Source organism: Emys orbicularis, chromosome 1 (genome assembly GCF_028017835.1).
Source record: "Emys orbicularis isolate rEmyOrb1 chromosome 1, rEmyOrb1.hap1, whole genome shotgun sequence".
NCBI classification, from domain to species: Eukaryota; Metazoa; Chordata; order Testudines; family Emydidae; genus Emys; species Emys orbicularis.
Window position 1 is genome coordinate 34,530,956 of NC_088683.1, and position 20,913 is coordinate 34,551,868.

Consider the following 20,913-nt stretch of genomic DNA (forward strand, 5'->3'; position numbering starts at 1 on the left):
CTATAGCATTAGAATAGAGGACTTGAAATTGACTGCTACTTCAACGAAAGTAAAGAAATTAATGGGCAGGGAAGGGGAGAAGAGAAGTTGAGGAGTATGAGCTAAGTGCTTTTAACGTATCCCCATAGGACATGTGATAAATGAAACAATCAAATTCACCAAAAGCTACCAAATGATGATTCTACATGCAGGGTTTCCACAATTTTTGGATGATCAGTGTGTTCTATTTTTACCACTAAAGGATTTGAGATTTTGGGACGCATTGGGGTTGTGGAAGATTGATTAGACACTAGGGGGGCATATGCCCATATGACTAGTTCACAGGAACATAGGTTATGTCTACACTCTGGACCTTACAATGGCACAGCTGTACCACTGCAACTGTGCCGCTGTAAGGTCTCCTGTGTAGCCGCTTTATGCCGGTGGGAGAGAGCTGTCCTGCTGGCATAATTAAATCACCCCCAACAAGTAGCAGTAGCTATGTTGATGGAAGAGGATGTCCCAATGACACAGCGTTGTCCACACCAGCGCTTTTGTCGGTGAAACTGTGTGTCAGGGCTATGTTTTTTCACACCCCTAACTGACAAAAGTGCTGGTGTAGACAAAGCCTTAGGTACCAGAGAAGGCTGTAAAAACCTAGATAAGCTGTCTGTGTCTCATCTTCCCTCTTTCTCTCCTCCCTGCCCCTGCCAAAAGGACAAACACTGGAAATGTTTTATGAGAGAATTGATTTGGCTATTTTGAAACTTGGTGGCTTATGTTAAAAGAGCAGGAGAAAGATACAAGTACATGTTTTGTTGATGACAGGAGATTGTATTTTAAAATTACAAAACAGTATGTCACAGTTCAGGGCAACTGCATCTCTATATCCCCCTTCTTGGTCCAGCAAGATTACCCACTTTTAGGCTCCTGGCTTATCAGACTTCACCTCTCTTGGGCAGAAATCAACCTCTCTCCCTCCTGACTGGGGTCTTTCCAGGCTACACTGGTTCCTGCCCACACTGAGTTGCTTAGCAAACCAGATGGGCTAGACGGCCTGCATCTGCACTTTACTTTCTCCTCAGAGGCTATAAACAGCATAATTGCCCATAGTTACAAAGTACCATGCAGCCCTTTCTAAGGAAGCATATTTATTCTGAAGGTGAAAATATTAGAGAGAAAAACAATGAAAGAACCTACATGCATGCTAAGCTAATAAGCTTACTAGAGATCACACTCAACTCTAACAAGGGCTCTGGCAGGTGATAAGTCCTTCAAACCCCACCAAAATGTTTTTCTGTGGTTACAATAAGCACAGTCATGAATCTGAGGCTGTTTACACTACAGCCTATGTTGGCATAAATTTTGTCGCTCAGGGGTCTGAATAAACCACCCCCTGAGCAACATAAGTTACACCGACACAAGCGCTTGTGTGCACAGCATTCGTGGAGGTGGTTTTATTATGTTGACGGGAGAGCTCTCTCCCGTTGGCATAGTGTCTTCACCACATGTATTTTGGCGGCGCAGTTGCATTGATATAGCTCTGCTTCAGCAGCGCTGTATGTGTAGACATGCCCCGAGTCTCTTCTTTATGCAGCTTGGGGCGTTGATCTTCAGATAATCAGCAGACAATGGGTTTCACCTCAGGTCAGAGTTTCAGAAGGTTAGGTCCAGAGGTGTGAATTTGTATTCTCTCTAGCATTTCCTAGGAAATCCACTTAATTTCATTTGTCCCAAAAGTTCCTTCTTGTCTGGCACATTGTTTAAAATAGTGATAGAATCGTAGGACTGGAAGGGACCTCGAGAGGTCTTCTTGTTCAGTCCTCTGTACTCAAGGCAGGACTAAGTATTGGATAGGCGTGGAAGTCCCGGGGGGCCTGTCAGTGGTGGGGGTGTGGATAGGGGTCAGGACAGTCCGGGGACAGGGAGCAGGGGAGGTTGGATACGGGGTTGGGGGGCGGTTAGGGGCAGGGGGTCCCAGGAGGGGGCGGTCAGGGGACAATGAACAGGGGTAGGGTTGGATGGGTCAGGGATTCTGAGGGGGGCAGTCTGGGGGCAGGAAGTGGGAGCGGGCGGATAGGGGGCGGGGGGCCAGGCTGTTTGGGGAGGCACAGCCTTCCCTACCCAGTCCTCCTTACAGTTTCGTCACCCTGATGTGGCCCTCGGGCCAAAAAGTTTGCCCACCCCTGATCTAGACCATCCATGACAGGTGATTAGAGATTTTGTATGAGCAGGTTAGACAATGACGGAGATTCCACAACCTCCCTAGGCAATTTTATTCCAGTTCTTAACCACCCTGACAGGAAGTTTTTTCATAATGTCCAACCTAAACTGCCCTTGGTGCATTTAAGCGCATTGCTTCTTGTTCTATCCTCTGATGTTAAAGAGAACAATTTTTCTCCCACCTCCTTGTAACAACCTTTTTATGTACTTGAAAAACATTATCATGTCTCCCCCCCGCCTCCCCCTCCGTCGTCTTTTTTTCAGTCTTCCCTCAGGTCTTGTTTTCAGGACCTGTAATCATTTTTGTTGCTCTTCTTTTCAAGCTATTTGGCAGTGCCCCTGATTAGCTATGGCTGGTGGGTGCTGAGCATCCACTGTTTCTCTCCTCTCCCCCCTCCCCCCCCGTGTGTGTTCCAGCCCTGGATCACACAAGGAGTTGGCACCTATGTCACTGGTGTAGTTTACTCACAAGATTGGACCTCCAGTGAGAAAAATATCCAATGGTTATAGCTGCCTGCTGTGTCCTGCATAATATCTGTGAAGCAAAGGGAGAAAAGTGTCTGCCGGAGTGGACGGCAGGAGCCGAGTAGCTATCTGCTGAATTTGAGCAGCCAGGTACAAAAGCTATTAGAAGAGCTCAACGTGGAGCTATACGGCTCAGGGAGGCTTTGAAAGACCATTTTAACAGTGAGACAGAATAGTATATGGTGCTGTAATGTGCTCTTTTGTGGCTGGTAGGAATCATGTGATGATTGCTGTACATGTCGCAGTTTTACATTGTCAATGCAACTATTAATTTTGTTTGTGAATGATCCTATGAGCTGTGTCACATTGTGCAATAAAGGGTAACTGATTGCTTTCAGAACTGCTGAGCACTTGGCAGCATATGTTGTGAACTAATAAAGGTGAACTGTGTTCCAAATAATAGAATTTTATTCCCTAACAAAATCAGTTTTTTTTTTTTTTTTTTAAAACAAACCCAACCCATGCAATTGTAAAACAAATACCCCACCACCTCCTTCTCCTTGCTGTTTACAGCAGGGGCTTGTGACTCAAGCTCCTTACAGGTAGCCATGGTACTGTTGCGGATGGTGGGGTCTCTGCTGAGAATGGCATGCAGCTCTTTGTAAAAGTGGCATATCTGGGACTCAGCATTGGATCGATTGTCTTTCTTGTATGCCTGTCGCAGCTCTTTGGCTTTCATGTGATGCTGCTGATGATCCCTGCTGTAGCCCTTCTCCTGCATCACCATAACAATCTGCTCGTAGATGGCAAAGTTTCTGCCACTGGATCGGATCTGTGCCTGCAGAGCCCCTTCTCTCCACACACCCAGGAGATCCAATATCTCCTGTCTGTTATAGGCAGGAGCGTGTCTGGAATGCGTAGCTAGCATGGTCAGCTGGGCTGTTGCACTTAACAATGGAGAGCTGCTAGGTGTGCTCGCCAAGCCAGGCAATCAGGAAAACTAATTTCAAAAATTCATTAGACTTTAAAGGGAGGGGGGGCTTCTGTATGACTCCTGGGCAGTGGTGTTCACAATGGTAACCAAAGCGGTTGGTGTGGGGCATTGTCAAGCTGCTGGAGGATGGGGTTGACCTAAGTAATGCAGTGTCTATAGTCACCCTTTATTGACCTTAGTACATTGACTGTGGCTCAACGCTGCTCAGGGAGTTACGATGGTGTTACAATGCTGACATAACGGAGTATTTACAGCAGTGGAAGATCAATTTGAGACATATGCACAACTAGGTCGATGTAAACTGCCTTGCATCCACCTAACTATGTAGTGAGGACCAGGCCCTAGAAAGCTTTTAAAGGCCACCGTTCTAAATGATGGCAGAATAGGGTCTCAGGATACATTTCTGGTTATAGACGTATTCTAACAAAAACCGTCAAGAAAAAATGAAAGTTTAATAATGTTAAAAAATAAATTGTATGTACTTACTGATTTTTTTTCTAAAATGTTTGTTTAATTAGATTCACATAGATATCCCTCGTATGAATCCTGAATCTTTAAGACTTCAACCCAAAGTAACAGAGGTAAGAATTGTTGTCAAGTAATTTTAGCTGTTTAGATAATTAATTTCTTAGTACTCCCAGACTGGCTATATTTTTTACTAGTAATTACATTATACATATGATTGCCATCTTGGCTTGAGAACAATGCTTGAAAAGCAAATAATCAATATAGAGACGTGATATAGTTGCAGCCTGAGAATAATGTTGAAAAAATGAGAACGCCAGTGAAAGGTCAAAGGGGTGAATGGGGTCATCTGGCCTGAGCCCCAATGTGTTTGAGTTTTTCTATTTGCTTTTTTGATAAACAATTTTTGTTGATCATCTGTGGTCACTTTATCAAATGCATTCTTTTCCATGACCCATGTATCCCATGCTGCTCAACATGACTCTAAATCACTTTGTCTGATAGCATAGTCTGTGATGGCAAATTCTTTTTTTTTTTTTTCTGGCTTATTTTTTGTATTCCATTCTCTTGCATTATTGGTTGCTGTTCCTCCTCCTAGGTTAGTTTTGGTTTTGGTTTGTTTTAGTTATTAATGTCTCTGGTTTGCGCCCCCCCCACCCGTAATTTAAAGCTGTTCTATCTGTAATACTTAAATACTACATGCATACATAGTGTTGTACTTTAAAGAAAGCACTTACAAATATTTAATTAGAAACATAAAATAGATTCCTACATATGAGGTCTAAATACTTGTTTTTTCTTCACTGTTAAAGTCTTTTCAGTTGCTGTTTGCAGGTTATAAATGTTATCATGGAATACAAGTATTCCTTTGAACTCCTTAAAATCTTTACAGTGGACATCTTTGGCCTAAACATAAGTGTTGTACTTGAAAACGGACTAAAAACATGGGATCTTTTTATTCAACGGGTCTGCTCCCTGCGTATATGGAAAAAACATATCAATTTCCTTTAGTGAAAAAAATGCCTTTTTTCTTTTTATTTCAGTTAGCACGGCAAAGCTAACACTGAGTGAGCTGAATTCTGTTCTTGCACAGCATCTGTTGTGAGTGCATAGTCTGAAGACGGAGGGGTTACACAGGTTGTAATTGAGGGCTTAATTTTATCTGGAAGACCTCTATTACTAATGGTGATATGTGAGGGAAGGAATTCAGTTTGTCTTTTGAGTCCAAGTTGGATTAGCAGGCCTGACAGTTAAAAACATGTAACCAAACCCAGTAAACTCTTCTCAACCCCATCCCCTGCTCTTCCCCAAAATGCATCATACCTCCCAAAATAAAATTTAAAATTCCAAATATTTTTTTACTTGTAAACTGAGCACATTTGATATGGAATGCCTACAATGCCATTTTAGTCATGTTTCAAAGTAGAAGCATTCTTTACTGTGCGATGTCACTAACGTTTTTGGGGGGGGGGGGAGTTTTAAGGCAAGAAATTACATGTGAAAACTTGGAATATCACCATGCCCACTTGTTTCTATAATTGCTGGTGCACCAAGACTTGAATGTGACTACTAACTCACTTGCAGATCTTGTTTTTATTCCACTTAAAGTAATTTTTATAGCAGGTATATCTGTCACTGTATCTGGAATGGGTCACAACTAAGAGAGCCAAACTCAGGGCAATCTGTCAGAAAATAGAGCAGACACCCCAAACTGGCGGTATATTCTATCATTTGATTTCACCAAGCCAGCAATAAAGGTTCACTGCTGGACCTCTATACTAGTTTTACCACCGAGTACAGACCGTATCCTTGGGCATTCCAGCCACTTATTACCACCCAGGCAAAGTGGACTTCACGACGAAAGGTTATTAATACCAAATTCACCACACATTAGGTTCTTCCAGGCCCAGGCGGCTAGTCACTTACCTAGGTCAATAGATACTTCAGATCACATACCAAAAATAATGCTGTACCCCAGGGGTCGGCAACCTTTTAGAAGTGGTGTGCCGAGTCTTCATTTATTCACTCTAATTTAAGGTTTCGCATGCCAGTAATACATTTTAAGAAGGTCTTTTTCTATAAGTGTATAATATATAACTAAACTATTGTTGTATGTAAAGTAAATAAGGTTTTTAAAATGTTTAAGAAGCTTCATTTAAAATTAAATTAAAATGCAGAACTTATCAATTTAGTGTGATCCTTGCCCTTGCTTTTTCTTGCTGAGTTTTCCAATGTCTGGCACATATTTGGATATTTTAAGCTGCACACAGGCTTCTGAGTGATTGGTTGTTAACCGGCTCCGAGAGGGACAGAGGACAGATTTCATGTGTGAAAATACCTGTTCACACAGGTATCTGGATCCAAATGCTGAAAGCATTGTAAACGCAATTTTCTTCAAACAGTTAAATTTCACTGGCAGGGACGTCCAGCAGGTCAGAATAGAGGCCCCATGATCTCTCTCGGTAGCTTCAAGTGCACTCCGCAGAACTCCAAACTTTGATGCTCACAATTCTGAGCTTTTTAACTGAATGAGCTGCATTTCGAAATCTTCAACACCCATCCACTGAAATACAGACAAATCCAAGTCGCTTTCATTGCACTTTTCAGGTTTAATTAGAAAAGAAAGCATTGGCCAAATCGCTGGAAGACTTGAAATCTGTCAGAAAATTCTGATTCCTGTTCTTTCATGTACATTCCAATCTCATCGACACTGACAGTGCAATGTGTTGATAGCTCTTTTATTTGTTGGAAGTAGTGGAAAGTCGAAGTTTGAATATCCCGAGAAAAAAACTGCTAATTTTACAACAAATGCCTTCCAGGCTTCATAAAGATCCAGAACTGTTTGCTCTGCACCCTGGAGATAGAGGTTGAGTTCGTTTAGGTGAGCGGTGATGTAAGTTAGAAACATGAGCTTACACAGCCATTTGTCATCATCCAGTTTGGGGTAGTTTTGTCTTTTTTCCGACAAAAAGGCCTTGATTGCATCAAAACAGTTTACAAAGCACACCAAAACCTTGCCACAACTTAGCCACCGAATGTTGCTGTGAAGTGGAATGTCGTTATAAGCACTGTCCATCTCTTCTAGCAGTGCTTGAAACTGTCTGAGAGTCAAAGCAGATCGAGCAACAAGGAAATTCACAATTCGCACCACTGTATTCATCACATTATTACGCTCTGAATTAGAAATTTTAGCACACAGATTTTCTTGATGGTTGATATAGTGAAATTTGACTGTCGGGCGGCCAATTTGATCTTCAAGTAACTTTACAAATCCCTTCTGTTTTCCGACCATGGCAGGAGCACCATCTGTTGTCACACACAATATTTTTCTGATGTCAACTCCTCATTCTTCAAAATGGTTTACAAAACTTTCCATGATATCTTCCCCCTTTGTTGTACCATCCAGGGGTTTTAGGCAACAAAGTTCCTCTTGGATTTCATTGGAAGCACAATATCTTTCAACAACTGCCAAACGTGGAACGTCATTTATATCCACGCTCTCATCAACTGCAGCGCTAAACACTGCTGTGTCTTTTAATGCAGTTGTCTGCTTTTCGTTAATGTTTTCTGCCATTTCGCTTATGTGTCTCTCAACTGTTCTGGCAGAGACAGGCAGTTCTTTTATTTATAAAGATATGATCCTATTTGGCAAATCATTGAACAAAACCTCTGAACGGCTGAAATTTTTTTTTTATATTTCCCATCTGTAAACCGCTTTCCGCTTTTTGCAATGCACTGTGCAATCTTGTATCTTCCTTTTGTGGCTTGTTTTTTACTTACACTTAAGCATTTAAAAAGACTGCTTTGCTTCTCATATCGTGCTACTGCCTTTTGGATTGATTCAGTCTTGTCTGCTTTGTCAAGAAAGGTTTCCTCGTGCTTCATTTGAAAATGTCGTTGAACACTTGATGTGCGATAAACAACGCTTTCACAACAGAAAGCACAAACAGCACGGTCCTTCTTTTGAATGAATCCAAATGCCTGTCCAAAAAGGCTGAAATGAACGGACATCTAACTTTGCTTTCTTAGGAGCTGACATTTTATCAAATGTACCCCTCAACTTACAGTGGAAAAAAAAATTGTGACAGACGGCACTCACAACGTCAAACGCAGTGCGCTGTTTCACGTCGTGTAATAGTGATGTAAGCAGCAAATCAGAACTTTAAAATATCCCTGTACAATGGAGCTGGAACAATTTTTAAAGTGGGGGTGTTGAGCTGCGCCCCCTCTTGCCCCTGTCTGCACCCCTCACTGCCCCAGGCTGGCGCCAGTGGGCCACGGCTGGGGTGGCTGCAGAGCCCCGGGCTGGCGGCTGGGACCCTAGGCCAGTAGCAGAGCACCCCGCCCCCCGCAGACTGGTGGCCAGGACCCGGGCAGTATGAGTGCCACTGAAAATCAGTTCGCGTGCCGCCTTTGGCATGTGTGCCATAGGTTGTCTACCCCTGCTGTACCCAATCCTTAGTTAATAAATCTTTAGTTAGCTTACTAAGAAAAGAGATGAGTTCTTTCAGAGGTTAAAGCTAGTAAAGTACATTACAGATGAATTAGAGTTTATAAATCCAAAATGCTAGCAGGGATGTTGTATCTGCTTGTTTCTATAAGTCTCTCTGGTTTCCCAGAATGGTTCTGGGAACCTCAGTTCTTTGTTCAAAATTTCCTTTGTCAGAGTTCATCAGTCCAGAGAGATGTGGTAGGAAAGAGGTGGCCAGGGGCCTTTTGTTCCCACCTTTTATATCTTGGCCCCCTTTCCTGGAAAAATCAGCTGTGTCATGGGGTTAGGTAGTCCATTGCCTAAGTGCTGGGACACACAGCTCCAACGCCCTACATACTCGTCCACCAGCCCTTCATACGAATTGCACATTTTAGCTTGCACATTTGCTTACATGTTGTCATCTGAGGTGTTTTCGGGATTGATGTAGAGACATCCTTATTTACAACTCCTCTGTTATTTCTAAAGTGCTAACTTGTGGGCATTTCTCAGACCAGAACGTGTTTGAGTCACAAACTTACAGCAAAATTTCAGAACTCCATGCACAGTGTCAATACATCCATTGTAATGAGATGATAATATACAGCAGATCATAACCTTTTCAATGATACCTCACAAGGCATTCTTTGTACAAGATTTATCACAATGTTGTAAAAGTTGTGACCACATTAGTGTAGATGATCACCTTCCCTTTTATACAGCATCACCATATCAATTTTGGTTTTCTGTAGATTTTCCCTTATTCTCTTGTAAAAGGTTGTTCATCAGATTAAAAAAAATTGCTGTGTGTATTACACAAAAGCTTGTTAAACATAATTAAGATTACAAAGTTAAGCGCTCAAAATAAGGAAATGCTACAATTATGGTTACCCACACATCTTTGATTGGGCCCCCCTGTACATATGTATTATACAATCTTTTTTTTTTTTTTTTTTTTTTTTTCCCCCCTGCTTGGACCCCTGCCTCATTCACTTCACAGGATGGACCTGCTTTGGAGATGAATGAGGGCTGTGTAGTGAAGGAGGCCATTGTCCATTGGACCACTGCCTCTTTTGTTGTAGTAATTGGCAGATGTGTAGTGAAACGAGGTAGGACATTGCAGGAAGAGAAGGAAGATTCTGTTGTGTTAACACAACTGGTCTCATGGCTAAGACAGTTGAATGCTGCCTTGGAGAAATAGATTCTATTCCTGCTTCTGTCACAGCGTTCCCTTGTGATGCTAACTTGGTCTTTTAAATCAGACTTCACAAATGGTCCCTAATTGTGTTTTCCTCATTTTTGGGGTGCTTGACTTGAGACCCTAGGATCTGATTTGCAGCAGCACTGAACACTCATAATTGGAAGTGAAGTCAATGGGAGCTGTGTGTTAAACATATGAAGTTTTGTAGAATGCTAAGTATTCTGAAAAATCACGTCCTAGGAATCTCTAAGTGGGCACGCAAAATTAGTGGATGCATTTTTTTTTTTTTAAAGTGGGAAAAAGCATGTTATTTCCCTAGCCTCTTTCTTGGAAATGGCTAAAATTGGTGGTGGGGGGTGGTGGTGGTGGGGGGGGGGAATCCAGCCTAATGTGTGCATAGCTGATATGTTAAATTTCAGTTAAAATGATTAAACTTTGGCAAATTTTGCAACTGAAAAAGGAACTTGTAATGGGAGGAGTTGGGCAACCTTAATAGGTGGTGCTACCAGCTACCTATAATAAAGTTGGCAATAGGACACATTTTTGTGAGTTTTTGTGTTTACTTATCTCATAATTCATTTTTCCACCTTTGGGCTCATTTGATAGCAAATTGGCTACAGTTCACAAAATCCCCCTCCTTGCTGCACCAGTCAAATGTCCTCTCTCCGCAGAGGTGGGTGTCTGAATGGCAGGTACATGGCCAATCTCTGGAGTCCTAAGGAATGGAGTGGAAAGCATGCTCACCTGTACTCGTGCCTTTACCCTCCATTTATTCCTTCCCTTCCCATCCTAGAGCAGATGCAGAGATCTTGCCTGGGAAATGGGAGAGCTTTCTTGAGCACTTCCTGTCACCCATTGGCCAATGAGTGGCGTGTGTTTGAGAAGCAAGTTGGCTTTCGTACATGCCCCCACCCCCAACTGTATTTAAGGCACTGCCCCACCTTCCCTACCTTCTAGTTGAGGTATTATTCCCAGTATGCTATGGTTTTCATTAGATCCCCCGGTTTTGGGTACTGGGAAGGAAATTGGCAGGGTGTCTGGGGGAACCTTTCATCTTCCTATTTTTACCATTCTCCTATGCGTTTTGATCGGCAGTCTACCAGCTCTGCTTTAGTTTAGGGTAACCAGACATCCCAGGGTAGAGGAGCAGTCCCAATTCTATATCCTGTTTTATTTAACTCACCACTTATTTCAGTGAAGAGAAGGAGCGAGGAGAAGAGTAAAACAAAACAGATACCATAGGATAAAGACAGAGGATATGGACAAAGGAGTGGAGCAAGAATTTAGATAACACATATGGGGATGAAGGAAAAGGAATTTAAAAAAAAAGCTCAGAGAAAGGGTTCTTGGGAAAAGATGGGGACAGATTAAAAATACCCAAATGGTTGTGCAATAGACAATGGGATGTAGAAAGATAAATAGTAAACATTTGAACTATCCCTATATTATATCTGAAGTACCGTTTCCAGAGATCAAATATTGAAAATATTTTTATTGTAAATGATTTTACAGGAATTTTTTTTATTTAACCTACTACAGTTTTGTAAAACGTAGATCATTTTATTTCAGAGAAGAAATTGCGGTATGAAAAATTATCTAATCTTTTACCCTGCCAGTCCAGGATTGCTCCTTATAATTTAATGTGCCTGTGAGTTAGGCCCTGATCCAGTGAAACACTGAAGTAGGTGTGCCACTGTAAGCATGTAAAAGTGGTCTCACTGAAGTCAGTGGAACTATACCACATGCTGGATCAGAACCTTAGTGTTTTGAAAGTATTTTGTTCTATCTTAGTGTTGAACAATTGCAGGGTCACACGTGCAAAAAATAATTGTTGTGGTTTCAATATAAACATAGAATTACCTTCAATGTTATTGTAGCCATTAGAGTCAAATACAGCAGTTCAAGATCTGTTTTAGCTACAAGGTTTTGATTTGAGAAAACTATGATTTGGAGGGGAAAGAAAAAACTCCTTAACACAATTCAAATTAAACCAATTCAAATTAAAATGTTTTATGCACAAGTCACCTCCTGTCTATCAAGTCACCTACTGTTCAGTGATTTGAGGACAAGATAAAGATGAATGTAAATCAATATAATTCTAATGAGGTGGATGAACTGTTGATACATTCCTATTTTCTAACAAATGTAATACTTGAAGTGTAAATTACAAACTGAACAAGAAATCATTTCATGTTATAAAAGTGCACTACCATATTAATACTGTCATGTAAATTTAAAAAGAGCAAATGCTGTGGCATCTTACACTAATATTTTTCCAGTTTTAGAATTTGTGGTATTGAGTTGGTACATACTGTGTGGTAGCTAGTTTGTAGTCCAGTGTTTTGACTTTTAGTTCTTAATTTTTGTGGTGGTGGTGGTAATGGTGGTGGTGATGATGATTATTTTTTGGCAGGTTATATAGTTCAAATGAGGAATTGTTTTGAATAATTGACTCTCTCCTCATATTATAATAGTGTGAGCTTTTAACAAATTTTAACCGCATTGGCATATATTTTCTACTTTGATTCAAAGATAACAATCGCATGGTTCAATAAAACTTAATTTCTAATTTTTATAGCATCTTACCATGCCAACTGTATTTCAAAACTCAGGATTAAATACTCAGTCTGCTTTGAAACAGGACTAGATCAAAGTGCATTAACCAACTGTTAATGCGTGTCAGCAAGGTCCACATGGAAAGCTAATTCGCTGCAGGGTAGTGAGGGGTAGATTCACATGCCAGCTTGCTGTGAATTAAATGTTTCTGTAGACAAGCCCTTGATTGTAATTCTGTATAGGTTCTTATACCTCTATCATTGTAATATCTGAGTACCTTCCAATAGTGCATTAAATGATGTAACTGATGTCTGTCATGCATGGGTCCATCTCTTTCTCTTTCCAACAGGATTGGATTGTGTGCTACGTAGTGTGTTTTTTTGGTACCGTTTTTTAATGTACACGCTGCTCTGTGTGTATTAGAGAGGTCAAAGAAGTGTGCCTTGCACTTGGAATGCAAGGTATTGAAGTCTGTGATGATTCTTATTTCCGGTGGGAATGTGTTCCACAGTCTTGGACTGGCCCCCAAGAAGGCTCTGCCTCCTGAACAGCTCAACTGTATCTTTGTGGTAGAGTAGTGAAGACAGCATTAAAGTTGAGAATGAGGAAGGGGATAGGGAAAAAAGTAGCAGGAAAAAAGTCACTAATTTAAATGTATGAGAGCAGTTTCAGTACTGTATCCAACAATGAACAAGTATTGAAATCAGTTGAGGATATTGTTGCATAAAAAAGACACTAGAGGGCCGAAAACTATTATCTCAAGCATTTTTATGAAAAAAGGAAGGTTTGTGATGGACCAAGAATAAGTGTTTGGGTCAAGGGAAGGTTTAAAAAAAAAAAAATTGAATGTCAAAAGTAAATTGTTACAAAGATTTGTTTTACATAAGAACATAAGAATGGCCATACTGGGTCAGACCAAAGGTCCATCAAGCCCAGTATCTTGTCCTCTGACAGTGGCCAATGGCAGGTGCCCCAAAGGGAATGGACAGACAGGTTATCATCAAGTGATCCATGCCCTGTCACCCAATCCCAGCTTCTGGCAAACAGAGGCTAGGGACACCATTCCTGCCCATCCTGGCTAATAGGTAATCTTCCATGAATCTATCAAGCTCCCTTTTGAACCCCGTTATAGTATTGGCCTTCACAACACCCTCTGGCAAGGAGTTCCAGAGGCTGACAGTGCATTGTGTGAAAAAATACTTTCTTGTGTTTGTTTTAAACCTGCTACCTATTAATTTAATTCGGTGGCCCCTTGTTCTTGTATTATGAGAAGGAGTAAATAACACTTCCTTATTTACTTTCTCTATCCCACTCATAATTTTATAGACCTCTATCATATCCCCCCTTAGTCGCCTCGTTTCCAAGCTGAAAAGTCCCAGTCTTATTAATCTCTCCTCATATGGAGATTTTCCCCCCCCCCCTTTCTGAACCTTTTCCAATTCCAATATATCTTTTTTTGAGATGGGGCGACCACATCCGCACGCAGTATTCAAGGTGTGGACATACCATGGATTTATATAGAGGCAATATGATAGAAAATATCATATTATCTATCCCTTTCTTGATGATTCCCAACATTCTATTCGCTTTTTTGACTGCCGCTGCACATTGAGTGGAAGATTTCAGAGAACTATCCACAATGACTCCAAGATCTCTTTCCTGAGTGGTAACAGCTAATTTAGAACCCATCATTTTATATGTATAGTTAGGATTATGTTTTCCAATGTGCATTACTTTGCATTTATTAACATTAAATTTCATCTGCCATTTTGTTGCCCAGTCACCCAGTTATGTGAGATCCTTTTGTAGCTCTTCGCAGTCTGCCTGGGACTTAACTATCTTGAGTAGTTTTGTATCATCTACAAATTTTGCCACCTCACTGTTTACCCCTTTTTCCCGATCGTTTATGAATATGTTAAATAGGACTGGGCCCTATCGACTCAAAGCTAAAGATAGGGCTTTTAGCTATATATATAGGGAAAAATGTTAAAGGGACACCTTAACTTGATTAGTCTAAAAATTTAACTGTCATAGGGGAAGGTAAATTATATGCAGTATCCTGTCTGAGATGCCTGCTACACAGCGTGTGTGTATTTCTTTTTAAATTATTAATTAAGCCTCTGTTTTAAAACACCACAATTTTTAAATGTGAATTTGAGATAGAATTAAGATATTTTTATCTACTTCAGCAAAATATATTGTATGGCCCTACTGTTAGCCAAGCTAAATTGGATAGGAGCTCAGGTAACTTTTTCTTTTTCTTCTTTTTTGGCAGTATTTGGTACTGCAAAGGAAATAAAATATTCCAAAAAGACTTTGAAAGTAACACTTCAAATAGTAAAGAAATGAGACATACTTATACTCCATGGATGGGCTCCATTCTCCAGTGGATTACCCTTCTAGTTATAAAGTCAGAGGGAAGTGGGAGTCTCTCTAAGAGCTAGGAATAGTTTCATCTTCAGTGTACTTTGTTGTGTCTAAGGTAAAAGATGATTCTCTACTACAGTATTTGGTGATCTGTGATGCCTGGCATATTATTGATTTACTTTTCTAGATTTCTATTTTTTCCCAAAGGGCAAAAAGTGTCTAAATGCAAATTTACATAATAGATTGTAACAATATAACTGTTCTGCTACCATAGGTTTCTGATTTAGAATAATACAGCTAGAGACATGAGTGTTAAATGGATATTGATAAATAATTTAGATATGACATTTTACTGTCTAGTTTTTCCAACAGGTTAATTATTTAATCTGCACAGTGTGCATGAAAGAACAGACTGTAACATTTCGTTTTTAAAAGTGGAGGGGTTTGAGTTATAAAAAGGCAATCCATAATTTTTGTTGCATTCTTATCATGTTGTGGCCAAGGAGTTTTTCATGTGAATTTATTTAAAAAAAAAAAAAATGTAAAAAAAGGTTTCTCCTAGGCTATTGCTTGTTATTAACAGTCACAGTCTAGAGGGAAATTTTAGAGCTGAATTATAACCTTTGAAATTAGGCTGATGTAATGAAAATGCTGACAGACTCAACTTCAGCACTAGTGGGTGCTGCCAGAATAAAACATTTTAATAATTATTGTTTAGTAGAAATTACCATAAAGGGGAGAGATATCTTGTAGGTTAAAATGAATACAACTTTTAATTAATTTGCTTTTGCCAACTAAAGCTTGAAAATCATGTAAGTCAACGGAACTTTAATAGGTACTGCTAACCAGTAAGGATTCATTGTTAAAAGCAATTTCAGATTCTTTTGGGTATGTCTATACTACCCGCCGGATCAGCGGGCGTCGATTTATTGTGTCTAGTCTAGACGTGATAAATCGACCCCTGAGTGCTCTCCCTTCGACTCCTGTACTCCAGCTCCACGAGAGGCGCAGGTGGAGTCGACGGGGTAGCGGCAGCAGTCGACTCACCGCGGTGAAGACACCACGGTAAGTTGATCTAAGTATGTCAACTTCAGCTATGTTATTCATGTAGCTGAAGTTGCGTAACTTAGATCGATTTCCCCCCCCCCCCCCCCCAGTGTAGACCAGGCCTTTGTGTGTTCATTAAACACAGGCAGAATTATTTTGGGCTTTTTCTATTGATGGTCCTTTGGCAGATAACATAGTTGCTTAAATAGACAGCACACTCTTTTAAGTACGAGTTAATGTACTGTACCTGAGATTTTTTTCCTTCAGTGTAGTCATAGGTGTGTTGATCCCAGATAATGAGAGAGACCAGGTAGATGAGGTAATATCTTTTATTGGACCAACTTCTGGTTGTGAAAGTTACAAGTTTTCAAGCTTCACAGAGCTCTTTTTCTGGTCTGTGGAAGGTAATCAGAGTGTCTGAGCTAAATATAAATTGGGATTGATTAAGCTTAAGTGGAAAGTAACAGAGGGTCCTGTGGCACCTTTAAGACTAACAGAAGTATTGGGAGCATAAGCTTTTGTGGGTAAGAACCTCACTTCTTCAGATGCACTTTGCATCTGAAGAAGTGAGGTTCTTACCCACGAAAGCTTATGCTCCCAATACTTCTGTTAGTCTTAAAGGTGCCACAGGACCCTCTGTTGCTTTTTACAGATTCAGACTAACACGGCTACCCCTCTGATACTTAAGCTTAAGTGGTTCACACATGGTGTAGGAGACCACTTAAAATGAAGTGGGCAACTAAGGGTTAATAGGAAGTGGGGTGTGTTACAAATTGTTGTAATGAGCCATAAAAACAGTGTCTCTGAGTCCATGGTTTTTAGTGTCTACCAGAGTTATGAATTTAAGTCCCCAGGATTGCCTTTTGAAGGTGTTGTGCGTGCAGGTTTCCTTTGATGACTGGGACTGAGAGATCAAATATGGAGTGACTGCTTTGTGAAAAGTTTTGCCCACATGGTATTTTGTCTTACCATTTTTCTGTTAGAGTTCATTTGAGAGTATAGTGATTGACTGGCTTCATCCACATAGTTGTTATTGGAACATTTGATGCAGTGAAGGAAGTACACCATATGTTGTGATAGGCATGTATAGGACCCATGAATCTTGAAGTGTGTTCTGGTGATATTGATCATATTAAAAGCCAACTGTCTGTTAGCTAAGGCTGCAGAGCAGACTCATTAATTGCTCTCTAAGTGGTTTCTGTGGCACTAGATGGGACAGAACACCACACCCAGAAGGTGTGTGGGTTATGGCATTGTCTGTCTCCAAAAGTGAATGCCGCAGTTGCTTTGTATCTGTTCCTGCTCGCTGAGTTTGTCCCCAAGTTGTCTCCCCATGGGATCTGTTAATGGTGCATTCTATTTCTTGTCCATATTTGTATTTGTATTTACACAATCAAAGGCTATAGATTAAAGTTACCTCCTGGGCACTGGGTGGAAGTAAACAAGGAATATTTGCTTCTTTCTCATGAGTTTTATGTATTTACTTTTACCGGAAATTGTCATGTGAAGGTTCTGCTGACTAAAGTGGGAACTAAAATAGAAGATCCAAGGATGGAGGAGTAGCGAATCAACCAAGGCCCATAAGAAAGGGAGCAAGATTATACTCTCTCTCCTAACTGTAGGACCTCTGCCAGAGCTTCTACAATTGTCGGTCAACGTATTCATAATTAGCATCTTATTTGAGGGTTTAATAACTGTTATAGGCATGGTTTAAATGAATTTTCTTAGTCATGATGGCTACTCTTTCTGTGATTTGTCGGTGTTAAATATTTAATTAGGTTTTGACAGCTTTTGATTGTAAAAACTCCTTCAGACACTTTAGTCTATCATGTATGTTCAGATTATATGAAAAAATGTAGTTCAGAGGAACTTTGGACTTTATGGGGCAAGAATTTATTTTTTTACTTTTTGTCCTTTTTAATTCTAGTTAATACAAAAAGAAACTATATATGATGAAAACCTATTGAAAATTATTCAAGGCCTGAATTCCTTTAATGCGATTACAGCAAGGAAATTCAAAGTTAATGTTTAAGATGATTGAATAGTCTCCTTTAGATACATGCATATAGTTCTCAATACTAATGCGTTAATTCATATCAAAGGAAGAATTGGCATGTAATGGGCAAATCTCACAAGGTTCTGTGTTTAATTTCAGATCAGCATTCCAAAGTTTGATTGTTGGTTTAGGAATCAAGTTGGAAATCTCCCATGTGGTTAATCAGGCATACTGTGAGAACGATTCCATGGTGACTAGTGCGAAGCTTTGTCTTGGGGTGCCCAGGACTCTGAGACACCTTGTTCACCCTCTTGTCTCAATGAAGGAGAGACTTGCTGGTGCTTAACTGCATGTCTGTTCCCAGGTACCGCCAGTCTTTAGCCACCCAAACAATCTTCTCAGAGCTCTGCCAGCCCTTACTTTGCATTGCAGGTTAACAATAGGTGCATGCCTATCCCCAAGCGCATCTGGAATCATCCTCCTGTAATATTTGTCATTGGACATTCACAGTAATTACCAGGTCTGCTGTTCCCAAAAAAAACCACACAGCTTGATTAGTACAACTCAGGTTTGGGTCCTTTATAACACTACATCATGGAGATATATTTATAGTGAAACAATCATGAGTATTACTAAAGGTAAAGATTTAAGAGATACCAAGTAAGGATAATGGAAAGAGAAATGGTTACATATAAAACAAAAAGGACAACAGGCTTTTTAGAGTCTAAATTCAGCTTTGAGGCTAAAATCCTTGTCTAAAGTAGCTTCTCACCTAAAGCAATCTCCTAGCACAGGGATTCTCAAACTTCATTGCACCGTGACCCCCTTCTGACAACAAAGTTACTACATGAGCCCAGGGGGAGATCCCGAGCCCGGCTGCCCCGTGTGGGGGAGAGGGGGCCGGAGCCCAAGCCCTGCTGTCCCGGGTGGGGGTGGAGCTCAAGCTTGGACTCCATGACGCACATTGGGATCCTGACCCACAGTTTGAGAATGGCTGGGATCGACTGTTATTGGATGTAAAAGGTGCTGTCCTTTTTGCTCTCTGTGATGGATAAAAATGTCCTTTAGCCTTCCTCTTGTATTTCCCCAAAGTCATTGTTCTTATCCCCAGAGTCAGTAAAAATCTCTAATGTGTTTTCTCTAGTGCCTGGTGACTTCATGTTGATTTCACATCCTCATGTTGTCCTATGCAAATTGGCTTCTATTGTGTTGACTTATGATGATTAATTTACATTTGTCAGAGGTACATATTTTATCTCTTGTCTGGAAGAAACCGGTTTGTTAGCTCTGTCTAGGATACGGGTTTTAAAACATATGTTTAGTACATATACACAACTTCTTAAATATCATCTGTACATACAGAATGCAATAATTGTGAAGATGTCACATAATATTCTTTACAGATAAATATTATGACAGCAATGTGATAGGTATAGTAAGTTTGTCAGGCCTAATAGAAGTTGTAGAACAGTGAACCCTTTGCCAGTTGGCATTTAGGGGTTCTTAGGGTCACAATTAGTACTATAGTAGAAACTTACATCAAATAGCCTTTCTAGTAGCATTTTGGGCACTTCAGCTTCTGGATGAAATCAGGAAATCGAGTTGAAAACAGAAAAGGAAAAAAATTACACTGTTTCAAAACTCAAATGACTTGGTTTGTTTCTCATATTATCCATATGCATCCAGCCAGATGTAGGATGTAGTTCTGTCTTCCATTTAATATGCTTAATTATGGGGCTGCCCTCGTCACACAAGAGTTAATTTGAAATGTCAGCTGTTAAGGCTTTGATGAGCTTTCTAAGTGCTCTAAAATTCACATGTACACCTCTACCCCGATATAACACGGGTTCGCATCTAGCGCAGTAATCCCGGGGCTCCAGCAGGGGGCTCGGGCGGCGCTTTAAAGGGCCCAGGGCTCCGGCTGCTGCGGAGCGGCGGCAGCAGGGCTCGGCTGGTGATTTAAAGGGTCCGGGCTTCCCGCAGCGGCCGAAGCCCGGGGCTCTTTAAATCACTGCTGGAGCCCTGCCGCTGCTACCCCGATATAACGGGGTTTCACCTATAACACGGTAGGGATTTTTGGCTCCCGAGGACCGCGTTATATCAGGGTAGAGGTGTATGCTCACACTGTATTAAATTGCTGTGCATTGCTGAGGCGGTGTTGGTAGTGCAAATTTGGAGTCATTTGAGCATTTTATCTGAGCTGTTTCCTCCATTTTTGTACCTTTTTTAGTCTACATTTATTCCTCCTCCCAAAGGCCTAAAAACTGATATTGCCTGAACAAGTTTGATTTTGGCTAGTGTCCGGCACCCAGCAAGCACTGTTTATATTGTTCTTAAGGGATTGAATTGGATCTATAAACTGTTAAACACCTAGGGTCTGCACTAGAGAAAGTGACTTGTGCATATACTCTAAGACTGCTGCTCTGTGGCGAGCAAGAGTGTATAGAGGCTTTCCTGATGTCAGTCAGTGGGTGCCTCAGAGCAATATGCTGTAGATATTAAAACCAAGTGCCATCCAAGGACCTGTGAATCCAAGTCTTGCCCTTGGCAGATTTGTGTCTGCTGTGCAAATTACCTGCATTCTACTTCAGGTTAGACTGAGGCTGCAGAAGTCTCTTCTTTTGGAAGTTTTGCTTCAGGGGCGGAACTTTTTGTTTGAGCCAATATTTTAAAACACTTTAAAACCCATATGCCTAGGTTGTTTTGAAAGTTGCAGTTCCTCATCAGGGCCAGAGATGGGGCAAGTGCGGGGTTATTGGTAGAGGGGGTTACTGAGATATAGCCCCCCGACAACGATTTTTACATTCAAAGTGCTCTAAAACCCACGTCCATAGGGGGATCATCTTGAAACTTAGCATTTTGTAACAGGGGCTTAGGCCTGGTCTACACTTAAAATTTAAATCAACCTAGCTTTGTCACTCAAGGGTGTGAAAAATTCTCACCCTGGAGGGCTGTAGTTAAACTGACCTAATCCCCAGTGTAGACATAGCGAGATCTACAGAAGAATTCTTCCATCGACCTAGCTGCTGCGGGAGGTGGATTAACTGCAACGACGGGGAAAAAACCCCTTCTGTTGAGGTCAGAATTGTCTACCTTATGGAGCTACAGCAGCATAGTTGCAGTGGTGCAACTGTGCCACAGTATTTCCCACG

The 20,913-nt window shown here is 40.9% G+C and overlaps 1 protein-coding gene across 1 annotated transcript in view; it reads left to right on the forward strand.

The window, feature by feature from the left end:
- The window catches only part of TBC1D22A (TBC1 domain family member 22A), a 456,657-nt gene that overhangs the window by 95,416 nt on the left and 340,328 nt on the right, over positions 1-20,913 (forward strand). The window contains exon 7 of the mRNA XM_065417476.1: positions 4,180-4,242. Coding sequence (XP_065273548.1) covers positions 4,180-4,242 — 63 coding nt within the window. The remainder of the gene's footprint in view (positions 1-4,179; positions 4,243-20,913) is intronic.